The 15,402-nt window shown below is 48.2% G+C and overlaps 1 protein-coding gene across 1 annotated transcript in view; it reads right to left on the reverse strand.

The window, feature by feature from the left end:
• Nucleotides 1-610: 610 nt before the first annotated feature.
• The window catches only part of PTPRC (protein tyrosine phosphatase receptor type C), a 39,892-nt gene continuing 25,100 nt past the window's right edge, over nt 611-15,402 (reverse strand). The window contains exons 18-30 of the mRNA XM_090263484.1: nt 13,163-13,199; nt 12,973-13,070; nt 11,902-12,027; nt 10,115-10,272; nt 9,794-9,929; nt 9,007-9,156; nt 8,262-8,352; nt 6,893-7,026; nt 5,771-5,905; nt 4,197-4,319; nt 3,797-3,975; nt 2,207-2,342; nt 611-1,045 (exon numbers count right to left, since the gene is read on the reverse strand). Of these exons, the coding sequence (XP_090119610.1) occupies nt 770-1,045; nt 2,207-2,342; nt 3,797-3,975; nt 4,197-4,319; nt 5,771-5,905; nt 6,893-7,026; nt 8,262-8,352; nt 9,007-9,156; nt 9,794-9,929; nt 10,115-10,272; nt 11,902-12,027; nt 12,973-13,070; nt 13,163-13,199 (1,779 nt within the window). The 3' untranslated portion in view covers nt 611-769. The remainder of the gene's footprint in view (nt 1,046-2,206; nt 2,343-3,796; nt 3,976-4,196; nt 4,320-5,770; nt 5,906-6,892; nt 7,027-8,261; nt 8,353-9,006; nt 9,157-9,793; nt 9,930-10,114; nt 10,273-11,901; nt 12,028-12,972; nt 13,071-13,162; nt 13,200-15,402) is intronic.

The raw sequence follows: 15,402 nt of genomic DNA on the forward strand, positions 1-15,402 counted from the left end.
GTATTTGTTTAAAGATGTTTACTTAAATTCAGTCCTAACAAACATGTAATTTTGGGTCAGAAGTATCAAACAGTGAATGTCACATATTATACAGAGAATAATCCTTGTTGCAAAACGCAAACACCAGAGGAAGGCATCAAGAGAGGCTTGCTTGAATTTTTTAAATTAGATTCACTCGGCTTGAAGAGACAGCACTAAATGCTAACACATGGACTAGAAGGTTTCCAAACGTTAATTTCGTTGCCTTTCTTGTAGGAACTGTACACACACGTACTACTTTCATGTCTATTTCCAAAAGTAAACTAGGAACCAACGGGAGCCCATAGGAACCGGGAACATGTATGTGGACAGAGCAAGGAGGACACCTGGCGGTGGTTCCAGAAACATGCATGATAGTCTCATGCGATTTCATAAAATAGATGCTTTAAGCAAATGCTTCCAGTAAAAATATGTTCTTCTTAAAGAAAAAAGGCACAGTTTTTCAAGAGCACTTAATTCACTTGAAATCCGCCCCCCCTTACACACACACACACACACACACACACATATGCAAAGATTACAGAGAGGTTATTTGTGTTGAATGGTAGGTAAAATTTTAAAGTAAGTGTGACACTGTACAAAATGGTCTTAAATATTTTCCACAGTAGTAAAAAATAGAACTCCCCAAGTCACCTCATTAACCCACGGTCTATCTATTTTGCGCCTCAGTTGTAGAAAAACAGAAATAACATTTAATAGAAGGTTCTGAGCTACTCCATCGCGTCTGTGACTATGCACTCTGGGTCATGGCTGGGCTGGCGGGGCCGTTGGCAGAAGGTTCTGGCTCCTCGGGGCCGCGGGCGGGTTTGGGATCTCCCTCCCCTTTGCCTCCCTCCTGGGCCTTCTCTGGGGCACCGAGCGGACCGACACAATTCGCCTCCTGTTGGGCTTTGTCCACTTCGTTGTCAAATTCAATTTTGTCTTCCGGACTGGTGTTCTTCTTTACCTGCCCGTTCTGGGCAGGATAGGTGCTGGCGATGACGTCATACAGGAACTGGTATTGCTCCTGGGGAAGGAAAGAAGCCAGGCTTGGGTAAGGGAAGTTTTCTAGCCAATGAGAATTAAGCAGAACTAGTGTGAGCTCGTAGAAGTCTTGGACGACAGGGAACTAGTCTTCTATGTCTTTGTACAAAGAGCATCTGAAATGGCTCACTGTCCTGACAGGTCTAAAGAGGGGGGCTGCAGAGGACTTCAGAACTGACCAGTGGCCTCACCCGATGGGTATTCAGTCCCCAACAGGAGTCTGTGTGGTCTCATTCCCACGCTTTCGCCCATGATGCCAATTGGCCCACAGTGACAATTTTTGTGCTTAATCTCTTGCCTAGAACCTACACATGATCTCGCATCAGCATCCCCTTCTCCAGGAAGCCTACCCTGATTCCCACAGGTTAAATTAAGTGTCCTCATTCACGTTCTTCTTATGTCTCTGTCATTTCACTCACCACGTTGTTGAATAAATATCTGCCTTTTCTTTACACTAAACAGCGAGTCTCTTCATGGCAGGAGTACCCAGCAGGCCCTCAATACACTTTGAAAGGACACACAAGCTCAGGGTCAAGTAACTAAAAGCTGCATGTATTTGTGTGAGCAGCTGAGTTGGTGCTGTGGCCAGCTACGAACCCCCAGACTACCTAACCTGGGGTCACAATCACTAACAGAGGGTGTGTGCAGGCTGAACCCCAAAACGCCACACGTATCGTCCTATCTCCCCATCTCCGTGCCACGTGACTGAGCAGATCCTCTTGACAAGAGGAAGAGTCTGGGTCCCCAGCCCTTGCACCTGAGCTGGCCTTGTGACTTGCTTAGGAAATTAAATGCAAAGGAAGACACTTGGGCCAGGTCTAAGCCTGGGCCCCGAGGGGATCTGGCTGCTTGCTGCTGTTCTTCTAGAAACACACACATGGACACAAGATGAAAGGGGGTGGAATGAGGGCGTTCCCAAGCATTTACATAAATGGTCTTCCTGCTCAGTCATGGCAAGCTGTTGGTGAGTTCTAATGAGGCCTCTGATATGGATAATAATTCAGTGTCAAGCACCATGTAAGTGTGGGAGATAAAACCGAGGAATACAGAAGTCAATAGGAGAGAAGAGAAGAGGAGGAGGGGAGAAGAAATTGTCCAAATAAAAACACAAAATACGTTGAAAGCAAAGGTGAGAGGCACTTACAAACGTAGGGATCATTCCTGGCCTGGCTTTGCGAAGGGCTTTCACCACTTGGAAGACGTCTATTACATCTTCTGTCTCTGCACTTTCCAGGAGATTCAGCAAAGCACAAAATATTCCTGTTTGCTGAGATCCATCTCTATGAAAGGGAGGAGAGATTTTTAAAAATAATTTCACATTTTATAGAAAAAATAATAGTACAATAACAGTCAAAAAAGAGACAGAATATGTATATTCTTTGCTGCATGATTATTGTATTATTTTATTCTGATCTCTTAAGAGCCAAATATGTAGGCTAAGTACACTTTTGGGAAAATATAATAATCCTATAGTTTAAAACATATTTGTCTTAGGCTTAAATATATACTTTTGTTCTGTTTAGTACTTTACGGATTATAATGCATTTTTATTTACATCTGAAGTTGCAGGAAAACTATGATAGTGCCAATCTGATGGGTGAGGACCCCAAGATTCAGGGAAATTAAAGTCATGTCTAGAAGCTGATGAGGCCCAAATTACTGGAACTGGTATTCTGTAAATTCCTAGGCCATGTGTCTTTTCTCCCTCTCTCTTCTGTCTTTCTACTGCTTTCTTACAAATGGTGACACTTTTGCATCCATAGAAAAATGCATCGGGTGGAATTATTCATTAAAAAGGGGGCAAGGGGACGATTTACGGCCCTGTGAGAGGTGTGTTCCCTTCTATTAAAGGTCTTGGTTAAAGAATCTATCACCAGCGAAGTTTATGTGTCGTGCCTAACTGGGGACGTGTCGTGGGCATCCAGCCACAGCGCGAGACACACGTGCTGCCTGAAAGTCTGAGCCCTCCACCTCGGCTTGCTTTCCACATCAGTATTGTCTCTGGAAACGCAAACAAATGCTGAAAAGTGTCTCCACGGGCTCGACTCTGGACTACGCAATTCTGAATAATAACAAGGCTTTCTGAGACGTTCTTATAGCGTTTCACTGGCTCTACGTTTCTCATTACTTGGCTATTTTATGTCCACAGTTTAGAGTGTGCCTCCTTCTTGCAATATTCTTAATAAGGTGGGTATGCAGGCTTCTGTCGCTGATGGAAGTTAAGGGTCTGCCGAGCTCGCTAATAAAAGGAAGTATTATTTATCATCAAAACCTTTGCCTCTTGGGTCAGTTTAGAAAATCAACTGGTAGGTTTCAAATCCAAGTTGCTGAGAACTAAGATTTCAGTTAGTACGTATCCTGTGTTTACTGCAGACAAAGCCTTCAGCAGTCTGGATTCTGTTACTACCTACCAAGTGGACTGGTGCAGATACGCTTCAGTCAAACATAATAGCCATCTGCCTGTCCTTACATCCTTCCATTCAGCCGTGGCTTTACTCAGGACATATGGCATTCCGGGTTCAGTGTTAGGCACTGGGGACTCAAAGGGGACATGACACAGGTGCTCAGAACTCACAGCCCCATGATATAATCGCTGCTACTGTAAGTGTGTCTGTAATAGTCACGCAGTCGCACATGACTGAGAGGGTCACCGACCCCTGGGAGGCTCCTCCCGGGACCTGCCTTCCCCCCACCAGGCTAAGTGGCCGCGCACATCGGGCCTGGCCCCGCCCACCTGCAGTGAACGAGGACAGGCACGTTCTTGTGGGGCTTGTGCCCGTCCGTGGGGTTCCGCGCGAGCAGCTTCTGCCTCAGAGCCTGGATCATCGCCACCAGCTCCGTGGGTTCCGCAGGCAGCTCCTCCGCCTTCCAGTTCCCGAACTGGTACTGGTGCACGGTCTGCGGCTCCTTCCTCTGAAACCAGAAGTGGGGGGACACGGACTCGGGTGAGGGTCAGCCCAGTGAGGAACCAGAGAGCCACGTGTTCTTCACAGTGACTTCGGTTTAAATCACTTAAACGTTTTGTCCTGCAGGCGTCATAGCGATAGCTGCTTCGCTTTCAGGGAGTCACTGAGGGCCGCTTTTACACCAGGGTGTCCCCATCCGAGACGCACGCCCCGGGACGGGCCACGTACCTTGGAGTGTCTCAGCTCGAACACGCGGAGGGTGTACGCGGAAGACTTGGCGGTGTCTTTCAGGTCCACTTCCACGTCCCCGTACGTCTGCTTCCCCTCTGCCCAGTACTGAGCGCAGGCCTCCTGCGGGAGAGAGAGCGGGGCTCAGCAAGGTCCCCACGCGTGTGCCCTGTCCCTGTGTGCCCTGGTCCGGTCCCTCTGTTCTCTTAAACTAAAATGACTAACTGTGCTCCAACACTGTAAGCCGCCTGTAGAGCTCTAAAACCTGTCTTAAGTTTGTGGACAGGAACAGCTCTGACAGCTCTGCGGTGCGTCTCTGAGGGTCCGTCCTCCCTTCCACACCCTGTCGTCACCTCTCCACTAGTTCCAGGCTGAGCTGCGGTGGCCATGACCCTGCAGGAGCTTCGGCCTCTGTCCCCCACCACCCCACCCCCACCCCCACCCCGCGGTCCCTGGAGGGAAGTTCTGCGTCTTTGCAGCCCCGTCTCTGTGGCCCGGTGACCAGCCCACGGGCAGCGCCACAGCAGCTCCCTGAGAATCTGCCTAAAGGGTCCGACGGAAGAGCAAGGGAACCACAAAGGCGCGCCCCATCTGCGGCTGGTCCTCCTCCGACCGCCGTCCCAGCTGCTGAGCCGGACAGGCGTTCCTGCCCGTCCCCCGCCCCCGCCCCGTTCCCCAGCTTTTACAGTTGGGACGAAGGACAAGATCGCTGCAAACATAAACATGTCTGTGGCTCTTTTTCAAAGAAAAAAAAAGCATAAATAAAAAAGAACTTTGTATGTCCAAGGCAGAGGACTGGAAAAGAAAGGGGGAGAAAGAGAAGGCATGGAATATAACCACACGCTCACGAGGCTACTTATTAAATGAGCTTCAGCGCAGGTCAGGTCACGCGCTTGGTGCTAAACAGCCGAGGACATTTGCATGACTCAGGGGACGAGGGAAAGAATCAAATACACATCACACACATTAAGCAGAAGGTCAAGTCAGATCCTAGGTCGACCTCCAGCTGTAAAGTGTATACCAATAAATATTATGTGGACACGAGAAGGCAGGATTCGGGTAAATGCTTGCCTTGCTAGCAGAGGAAGGTCACAGTGGGGACAGGGGCACCTTTAGAGACCAGGGGTGTCGGTCAGTGAGGGCTCGGGATGACATGCAAGCGGAGTGTTACGATTCCGTCAGTAAACCTACTTGTCCGAGTGGGAAACATGGAAAACGAACACCAGGGGAAATGGAAGGACAGCTACGGGCCTGGTCATCGAGGGTCTTAACTCTTAGATGGAGGAGTTTGGCATTTGCATTAAAGAAAATAAGGAAAACGGGGCTGTTGTTTGTCATTTTAGCAAGGTGACCGGGGTTTGCCCGCCTTAGCTGCTCAGGGGGCGTGGAGATTCAAGCCCCAACACACGGTGTGGGGGCCACCTCGTGGAGGGAGGACAGTCCCACTGACCACATGTGACCGTACGACGGGGGTCAGCGAGGCTTGGGTGCAGCGAGCAAGTGCGTCCCCCGCGGACGGTGAACGGTCTTTTATGACAGAAAGATGGAAGTGAAGGGCGCTTGAAGGTACAAACCTGGTCTCCACTCTCCAGCTCTGACAGCATGACAATGACTTTGACTTTTCTTTGGAAAACCATCTGCCAGAAGTCCCCGACGGTCTCCTTCAGGGGTCCTTGAGCGGCGATCATCACCTCAGGTTTCCAGTAACCCTAAAAAAAGTGGGGCTTGGTGAGGAGCGCTAACAGATGAGAGCCGCGGATTCTGAAAGTGCCATCTGGAATCCGGCCACTTAATAGTTACAGCAATGCTGTCGCATAAACATATTAAGATTCGTAGGCCCAAGAAACAATGTGTTCTCTGTGTGTAAAACACTAATCTAGTTAATGACAGTGCTCAGTGAATAAAGTGAAGTCTAATTTAAAACATGTCTTACAACACTAACAAGCTGTCCCTTCCAAAAATGCCTTTGTTTTCCTAATAAGGTTAATATGATTGTAAAAGGAAATTGCATAAGCATTTCAGATGACCTTCATCATGCTTCTGCTTGACTGTGTCTAAAAATACTAAATTAGTATTTTATGAATGTGTGTTATAGGAAAGTTTGGAAAAGAACTAAGGCCAACTTAGCATGTACTTAGTACATATGTAAAAAGTATTTACTGAATTACTAAAGGTTTCTTGTTTGAATTTTCAGTTTCTTGAAAAAAAAGTGTATGTGGCAGAGACTCACCTGATATTTCAGATAAACTGAATGAAGGGTTTTTAACTGTACAAATATGCAACTTTGGATTTGCTTACAAATTGGGTATGTAAGTATAAACATTTTCAAATACTTGTATTAGCTCAAATTTAATTTTCTAAATACGATTATAGTTGTATTTGTTGCAAATAGCAACTAATAGTATCGTCTTATTTCACATGAACTTGTTAGGTTTTATTTAAATATCTTTAAGTCTTTCAGTAAGTTAAAATATAGCATTAAAAACTGAATCCTCTATAATTTTGTTAACCAATATCGCCCCAATAAATTCAATCAAAAGAACACATTTTTAAAAAGAAAAAAGCGCATTGTTCAATTGAACACATCGTCACGGCCCAACTCTTCCTTCTTTTGTAAAATCACTTAAGAAGCGCCCCCTGGCGTGGGCACGTGCTCGCAGGGCTGGGCCCTGGGCCCTGGGGACGCGGACACCCACCATCACGAAAGAGGCGTTGATGTATCTGCTGGTCTCGTCGCTGTCGCTGTCGTCGTCTGAAGACGCGTCGGACTCATGCTCGCTCTCCTTGCTGAAGTCCAGCTCGTGCCTGAGCTGCACCCTGTTGAAGTCATCTGCACGGAACACAGCAGGGGTCAGCCACCCCCAAACAGCGGGTCTCTGCCCGGGCGCCATGGGGAGATCAGGACGTAAGGTAGGAGCGGCAGACGGCGTTCTGCCCACGTACTGATCAACGGGGCAGGAGGGCCTCCATAAAATCCAGTTCTTACGGGTGAACTGATGTTGAAAGAGAATTCTAAGGAAAAGAAGGGCCCAAAAGGCTTCCCAGAAACATTCATGGGACACAACTCAGAATTAAACCACAAATACATATCCTGGCTTCCCATGTGGCTATCCGGTCTTTGACACGTACACTTTAGTGTTCCATGGAAGATTAGCATTCTGCTTGACATAAATTAAAACATACATGCTTAGGTAAAAACCTATTTTTCTATTGTGTTCTATTAATATTTAATTAACATCTTAATGAAATCAGTATCTCCAATAAATTGTTCTTTAATAAAAGAAATTTAGTCCATAATTCCTCATTTCCTCAATTTAAAGAAATTTAATAACCGGATCAAATGATCTGATTAGCTACATCACTGTCAATTTCATATTCATGAAGAATTCTTCAGAAATTACTAGGTCAGCCATGCACTGATCGATTTATTTGGCTGTCTAGCTTATTAGCCGGGGTTGTATTTTCTCCAGGCTAATTTTAGTGTAGAAATCTGAGTAAAATGATAGCCGTCCCAGACTGGTTCTATCAATACGCTTACAGAATATTACAGAATTCAAATCTTAAACACCGTGCGTATTTTGATCTGTGAAACTGAATGACTGGCCGGTCACAGAGTACTTTTCACCTACTTTCAACCTCCCCGCAATCAGGAGGGAGGAGGAGAAGACCGAATGGGAACAAAAGCATGTCGTCTTTGCTGTTTGTCAACTGCCCTGAAGTGACGTGAAGGAGAGACAGAGCTGGCAGAGAGGAAGCGGCTTTGTTCCCTCCTGGATTCAGAGGGGGCTTCCTTCCCACAGCCCATGCGGAAATGGCTGGTAGAAAGGAAACACTGAGTACAGTCTCCCCTCCAAAGTCCATTGTGAACGTTTGGGGTTCAGAGAATTTGCTTTAACTGAGCTTTAAGTAGCCTACGAACTGTTCTTTGCTAACAGCCTCACATGGAAGAGTTGATTCAAGATCATTTCTGTGTGTGCGTCTTCCCTTAAACAAATCCAGAAGACCTGGAGTTTATCTGACACACACACGCACACAAAATAAAATACAATAAAATACACTACATACATGGAATGACGGAAGAGGTCCTGTTTTTACTCCTGTTTTCGTCCTGCTTCCCCGTGTGCTGCGCTCTCCAGCCTCTGTACGTAGGCAGTCTCTGCGGAAAACCAGAGAGGATGGAAAACTCCTTCGCAAGTGGAGGTATTGGCTGGGGGCCCCGAAGACACGTTTTTCACCGAGTTTTGTGGCGTGTGTGTTTATTTCCCAGCACTCACGCCTTTTGCATTTGCCTCTGAATTTCCCCTTTTAACTGCTCCGGCGTTTAGTACTTTGGACATGATGCGTTTGAACGAAATACACACAATTACAAAACAGAGCCATTTGGCGATCACCATGCCAGCACCCCAGAACCACAGTGACTGCACTCTGCAGCGGCTTCCAGCGCAATCGCCCCAGAAGTGGGTGGGGACACACGCCTTTCTCCCTCAGCGTCTGCCCTCGGCTCCCGCCAGTCCAGCTTCCTGAAGAGCCGTAAGCCCCCCTAACGCTTTCCTTCACAACCCAGGACCAGATGAGGTTTCAGGGAGGGATGCTACGCTGCCCTTGCAGACCAGAGCTGTGGCTCTTTCCTGCTGCTCATAACCTTCCTTTCACGCCGGCGTAATGAGGACAGGGTAAAAGCACTGGCTGCAGAATCAGATTTCCACATTTGAGCAAGGCTACAGAAGAGCCGTGTGATTCCCCCAGCCCTGGAACACAGCGCTCGGGGAGCGTTCCCTGGAAGTATCGTCCTCATTATCACGGTGAGTACCTGGAACTCAGCCTCCAGCGGGGACGGCTCGCTGGGCGGGTCCCTCTTCTTCATGTTAGACAGATAGGGGTGTAACTCAGACAAGCTCACTTCCGTCTCTCCAAACTGGTTGTACTCCACCAGGGCCTGATGGATCAAGATGTACTGCGCCTGAGATGTCGAGGGAAAACGCAGGTCATTGGCTGAGCGCTCACAGTGTCAAAGATCGCATCTAAATACATCACGTGGCCCCACGATTTTGCTCCTATTAGGAGACTGTATGGAAATGAAAAGTTATCGCTAATGTTTAAATATTCCGGAAGCTGGTTCTCATAGTTCTTAGGAAGGTGAGCAAGGTTCACAGATTTCTTTTCCAGAAAAAAAAAGAAAGGTTGGGTAAATAGATGAGCATCTACCGCGTAGTGCTCAGCTCTTACTCATTCCTTACAATAAAAAAAAATACATCTGTTACTTCCTTTAGTGACTGTTGTGGACTCAGTAAGTCAAATTACTAGCATATAACATTGTAACAGACTTCACGTGTCAGAGAGAGAGGAAAGGAAGTTTATATTCCACAGAACGCAGTTTTAGAAGCGTTTTCTAGAACTTTTTAAAATAAATTTACTTTTAAAAATGCAACATGCCAGCCCCAGAACGCTCCTTCCGCTGTGCGCTCGGCCGCTCACGCGAAACGCCTCTGAGCCTGGTGCGCAGCAGCTTAAACGCAAACCACCTTCACGCGCCCTGGGGACCGAGAGGAGCCTGGAAGGGCCGCCACGCCCACGCCCACGCCCACGCGCGCACGCACCTCCACCTGCACCATCAGGCAGCGCTGCCGCCGCAGCTTGACCACGTAGCCGTACACGTCCGCCCTGCTCTCGGCCTCCAGCCCCTCCAGCATGGCGTCGATGCCGATGTAGGTGCCCGTGCGCCCCACGCCGGCGCTGCGGACGGAAACGCGGCAGGACGTCACGGTCGCGCGTGGCGGGGCCGCGCCCGGGAAAGCCACGGCGGGCGAAGCGGAGAAGAGGACGAGGCTCTCCCCACCAGAGAGGGTCCCCAGTACAGCCATTGCCAAAGGGGGGTGTCCCGAACCGAGAGCCGCGCGGGTGGGCGGGGGCCCCCTGACCTGCAGTGCACCAGGATGGGGCCGCTGAAGAAGTTGCTGAAGGCGTTCACCCTGCGCCGCAGCTTGAGGAGCAGGTGGGCGTCCTCGGGCACCCCGTGGTCGGGCCAGCTGGTGAACTGGATGTGAGTCACCTCCCTCCGGGCTGTCTTCTCTTTTTTCTAAGCGAGAGATCATGCGTTCTTTGAGTTTTTGTTTTTTTATCAAAGCCAACCACCTGACCTAAGTGAGTGGAAGGGGCGACAGGGACCAATAACCCCGCACACACGCGTTTTCAGCCGCGGTTACGTTTTCTTCTCTAACGAGTAGCGGTCACTGCCACGCACAGTGGGCATGTGGTCACCCGTCGGCAGCTGCTTCCCAGGAAGGCAAGGCGGGGGACGTAAGTGTTGCTGAAACTGCTCGCAGCTCCCACGCCGCCAAGCCAAAGACAAACAGGCCGGCACGAGCGGACGCTCAGGCCTGGGGCTGGGGGCGCGCGTGAGAAGAGAAGCCGTGTCCACGGCTGCCTGCGACACTTCCGCTCGGGGGGCCAGCCACCGGGACGCCTGCCCCACGAAGACACTCTGACTCGTGACTTGATTAAACTCTGTTTCCTAGGCCCACTCGTCTGAGAAACGTCAGCTGTGCATGGAACTGAGGACCGTCAGCCCAGACGACAGCTCAGGTTTGGCCCAGTTTCAAAGCACCCCTAGAAGACGTGGAATCCTCGGTTCTGTGAGCAGGTGTGAAGGGGAACCCCCTACGCTGCGCTAACGGGAGAAGCAACAGAACTTGGTTGGTTGCACTTGTCTGATAGGAAGTAAGTTAATTACGATCAGGGATGTTAGACAGGTCAAGGTGACCAGACTGGCCTTAACCCCTACATGTCCCTCGTACTAGGGATTGGCCACAAAACCCTGAGATGACCTTGACATAAAGACACAATTCATTTTTTTTTTAATTGCAGAAGGTATATCTGGATCCCATGGGAATACAATGTAAATTACTGAAAACCCTTCTTCAAAAAGTGAAATTCAGAGAAAATTTCAACCTGGTCTGGAAAGACCTCTATTTTTAACAGATTTATTAAGATAGTCTTTGCATACCACAAAATTCATTCATTTAAAGTGTAAATTGTTTTATTATATTGACAGAGTTGTAAAATCATCACCCCTGTCTAATTATAGGACATTTCCGACCCACTCCCCGCAAAAAAACTCACTTCTTAGCTGTCATCTGAACGTCTGCTCTGCCCTGTCGGTCCCAGCCCATCGCTCACCACCCTTCTGCCTGTGAATTTGCCTGCTCTGAACTTTCCAGAAGTGGAATCGTATACATGTGAGAAGACCTCCCTCTGAACTACTTGCTAAGGCCACACCGATCATTTTCTGAGTTAAACACTGTATTTCTCCTGCACGGAACGTTGTAATTTTTGCAGGGGTCTCTAGCTGTGCCTTGTGCATAGACAGCCTTCCCGTAGTGGTAGGAAACCCACTGAGATGGGGGGCCCCTTCATCATCCATTCAGTAAGTTGGCCATCGCTGCAACACGCCTCACAAACTCTTTCTCTGTGCCTCGGAGTCAGCGGTATAACCAGCTCTGATGGGACCTGGACAAGCCCTATTTTGCCAATCACTTCCCCTGACCCTGCTGGCAAGTATTATTCCCCCAACCCAGCTTTTCCTCCCGTAGGTCATAAAACATCCTTTCTCCCAAGTACATGTTAAGTCCTCACACACTGAATATTCCATACTCATATTTTGGGACAAATAGTACAGAACTAAAATGATGTCCTAGGACAAACTCACGTTTGTGATGTTGAACTTCTGGATGATGTAATCGGGGCAGGTTTTGTGCTCACTGATCTTCACCTGGACGTCTCCGTACTCCCGGGTGCCTTCTTCCATCGAGGGCCAGTATTCCGCACACTTGTTCTGTAGTTTGAAAAATCACCAATCATTCCAGCTTTCCCCTTGAACGAATTTGGTTATTAAGCATTCTTTAAACAAAAATATTAAAATAGAAACTTAGTCATGGGAAATTCCCAACATATTTGTATATTCTTTCTTAAGAGCATGTACACCACGAGATGGGAGCTTGAGCCAGCTTCCGTTTTCCCTGCCCGTGTCCTGGGGACGTGCTTCCTGCTGCCTCGCGGCGGGTCCTCTCCCAGGTTCCTGCCCAGCGAGGGCGGGCATGCTCAGCGGGCAGCAAAGCAGCGTGGTTGCTGCCGGTGGTTCATTTTGGGCTGGGGTGGGGGGGAGGCTTTCATGCTTCCTAGAGTCACATTATGTGAATGACCGCCCATCTGCCCAAGGTCAGTTCCGTTACAAGAATTCACAAACACTTGTGACATTGGCTCATGGAAATGTACTGAACACGCCCTGACCGGTGTGGCTCAGTGAGTTGGGCGTCACCCCATGAAGCAAAAGGTTGCCGGTTCGATTCCTGGTCATGGCATATGCCTGGGTGGTGGGTGTGATCCCCAGTTGGGGTGTACACAAGAGACAACCAATCGATGTTTCTGATCGATGTTTCTCTCTCTCTTCCCCCTCTTCTCCCCTCTCTCTATAAATATGTAAATAAAACCTTAAAAAAAGAAATGCACTAAACTTACAATAGTAGTGCAAAGACCTAAGAGTCAAATGTAAGTCCAGCAGGTAGGCAGGAACATTTAAATTTCATTCCCATGTACACATAGGTGTATATGTGCAGATTTTATTTTGGTACATGTATGGAACATTTCCGTCGCGTGTTACACTGATGGAAAAGGAGAAGCACCTCTTTCTGTTCTCAAGCACTGGCCCGCCGCTTTGGAAACACAGTTCAGCCCTCCCTCCTAACCTCTGCTCTACCCTAGAAACCTTCTGGGTCCTCACCCTGTTTCCTTCTTCACATCGAGTGACCATGACGATAACCGTGGCTTTCTGCTCCCAGATCATCCTCCAGAAATCACCGACCGTCTCATCCCTGGGACCTGGGAGGCGAACAGATGCGGACTCAGACCCCTGTTTTCTAAAGGGCCATAAAGCAACATTGCAGAAGAGGGCTGGGCAGCGCAGTAGTTACCTTGTGCAGCGATGTATTTCCTGGGCTCTTTGAAACCCTGTTCAAAACACACACAGAGGTACATGTCATTTACCGGACACCCAGTCACTCCTTCGTGTGCAGTCAGGAGTGGAAGGAATTGCAGGAGAGACACCCTTTCCTGGCCGTGGATCGCCGCGGGCATTGGCAATCAGAAGGGGGATTTGGGTATCGCATCATCAGGCATTGGCCTGCGCTGAACATGTCAGGTGGCATTTAAAAACCATCGTCACAACCTCATGTGTCTTTGCTCGACCCCCAAAACAATACAGAAACTGACTTCCTTCTCCTCTGTGATGGCATAGCCTTCTACAGGCATGACCCCTCAGCTCCTGCCACGGCTCACCCCTCCTTACGGGATAGGCAGTGACTTTGGGGACTTTGACTCAATTTCTTTTAATAACTCATCCTGAGGTTGCCCTCCACACGTCTACCTAGACTCCACTCCAGAGAAGAGATAAAACCTCATTCATTCTATGCTCCCCAAAGGTCTGCTTTCCCCACTCCTGCTGCCCAGGCAAGAAGGGCTACAAAGGCAGATATGCTACTGGGCTGATTTCGTCCAAATGATCTCAACTGCCTTCAATTCGCCTCCCTCATCAGGGACGCCCTTCAGAGAGAGACGCTCTGCCACAAGATGAAATCCAGTCACACTGGCCAGAAAAACATCATGACTGATTCTAGTAACTTCCTGGTTCCTACACTGATTTATTCCACGGGTAGTTATTGAGCAGCTGCAATAAGTCAGCGAGGAACAGCTTTCAGGGGCTCCCAGCTCTGCGGGAGAAACGTTAAGTATAATCAGCAGCATAATTACCATATGCAGTTGAATAGAAAATAGAGGGCTTTTTCCCCAGAGACTACCGAAATTCTTATAAAATTAAAACTTCAAAGGGAGTATGCTTCTGCTGACACCAGGACCTTGGACTTCAAGCCTCCAGAGCCATGAAGGAAGAAATTTCTGTTGTCTTAAGCCGCCCAGTCTGTGGTCCTGGTTAGGTTAGCCCCGGGAAGTAACACACTGTTGAGCTTAGCAAACACAGTCTTACCACTGGGCCTGTTCACTTAGCCCACCGAAGGTTCACGTATTCACGTCGATCAGAACAAACAGGGAAAATACCCTTAATTTCAATTGCTTTTCCTTAAAGAAAACTGGCTCTTTATAAGGATATTATATATACTGACCATAAAATGTTTCAGGTAAACTAAGCGTGGTCAGAACGGTGTGGCTATTACATCACCATTTTTGGATGAAGTGGGGAATGATGAATTCGGGAGTTTTTGTGTTTGTGCAGAGACGGGTAAGGACGAGGCCGTGGCTGACAGGTGACGGCACCGGGCGAATGGTGGGTGGGGTGAGAGGAATATTTTTTCCAGTTTCTCTATAAATATATACTGCTTAAAATTTTAGAATGTGTGCAATGTATAACTTATTTAACAATTCTGTAGTCAATTACACTCTTGACTATTTTGGATAAATTCCCAGGCGCAGTTTATTTGTTTTTAAATGACTAGAGTAACCGGATGCTGAGTATGGGAAGCCCAGCAGTGTGGGGTCAGGCAGGCCTGGGCCCGAATCCCAGCTCAGACTGTTACCACTTGAAGCTGGACTAGGTAACTAAATACCCAGAGCCTCTGAGTCCCTACCTGTACAAGGAGAGCACCCGGGGGGTGGAGGGGAACAAATGTGGGCTCTTGTGAGAAATACCTGCATAGACCATGTAGTCTAATAGCCTGGGCAACAGAGTATTTTGATTCTTAGTATCATTGTGTTTGTGGAGAAAAATCTTACGCCACACTTAGTACTGACAGCAAATAAAAAGTAACTATTGCCTGGCTGGTGTGGCTCAGTGGATTGAGCATCGGCCTGTGAGCCAAGTGTCGCTGGTTCGATTCCCAGTCAGAGCACATGACTAGGTTGCACGTCAGGTCCCCAGTTGGGGGCGCAAGTGAGAGGCAACCGCACAGGGATGTTTCTCTCCCTCTCTTTCTCCTTTCCCCTCTCTAAAAATAACTAAATAAACAAACAAATTAATTAATTATTATTTTTTTTAATAAGTAACTATTCTTGCCAATATCAGTGATTTTGTCGTTTGGAGCAGAGATGTTATGGGCAACTTAAGTCCATGCATCTCTAGTAATGTTTCCAAACTTGTGCCAAGACAAGAAGGACCTGGATGCAAATGATCAAGAACAAAATGATGAAGCTACAAAATAACCCG

The sequence above is a fragment of the Furipterus horrens genome, unplaced genomic scaffold, assembly GCF_987537825.1.
Source record: "Furipterus horrens unplaced genomic scaffold, mFurHor1.1.pri manual_scaffold_15, whole genome shotgun sequence".
Classification (NCBI taxonomy): Eukaryota; Metazoa; Chordata; class Mammalia; order Chiroptera; family Furipteridae; genus Furipterus; species Furipterus horrens.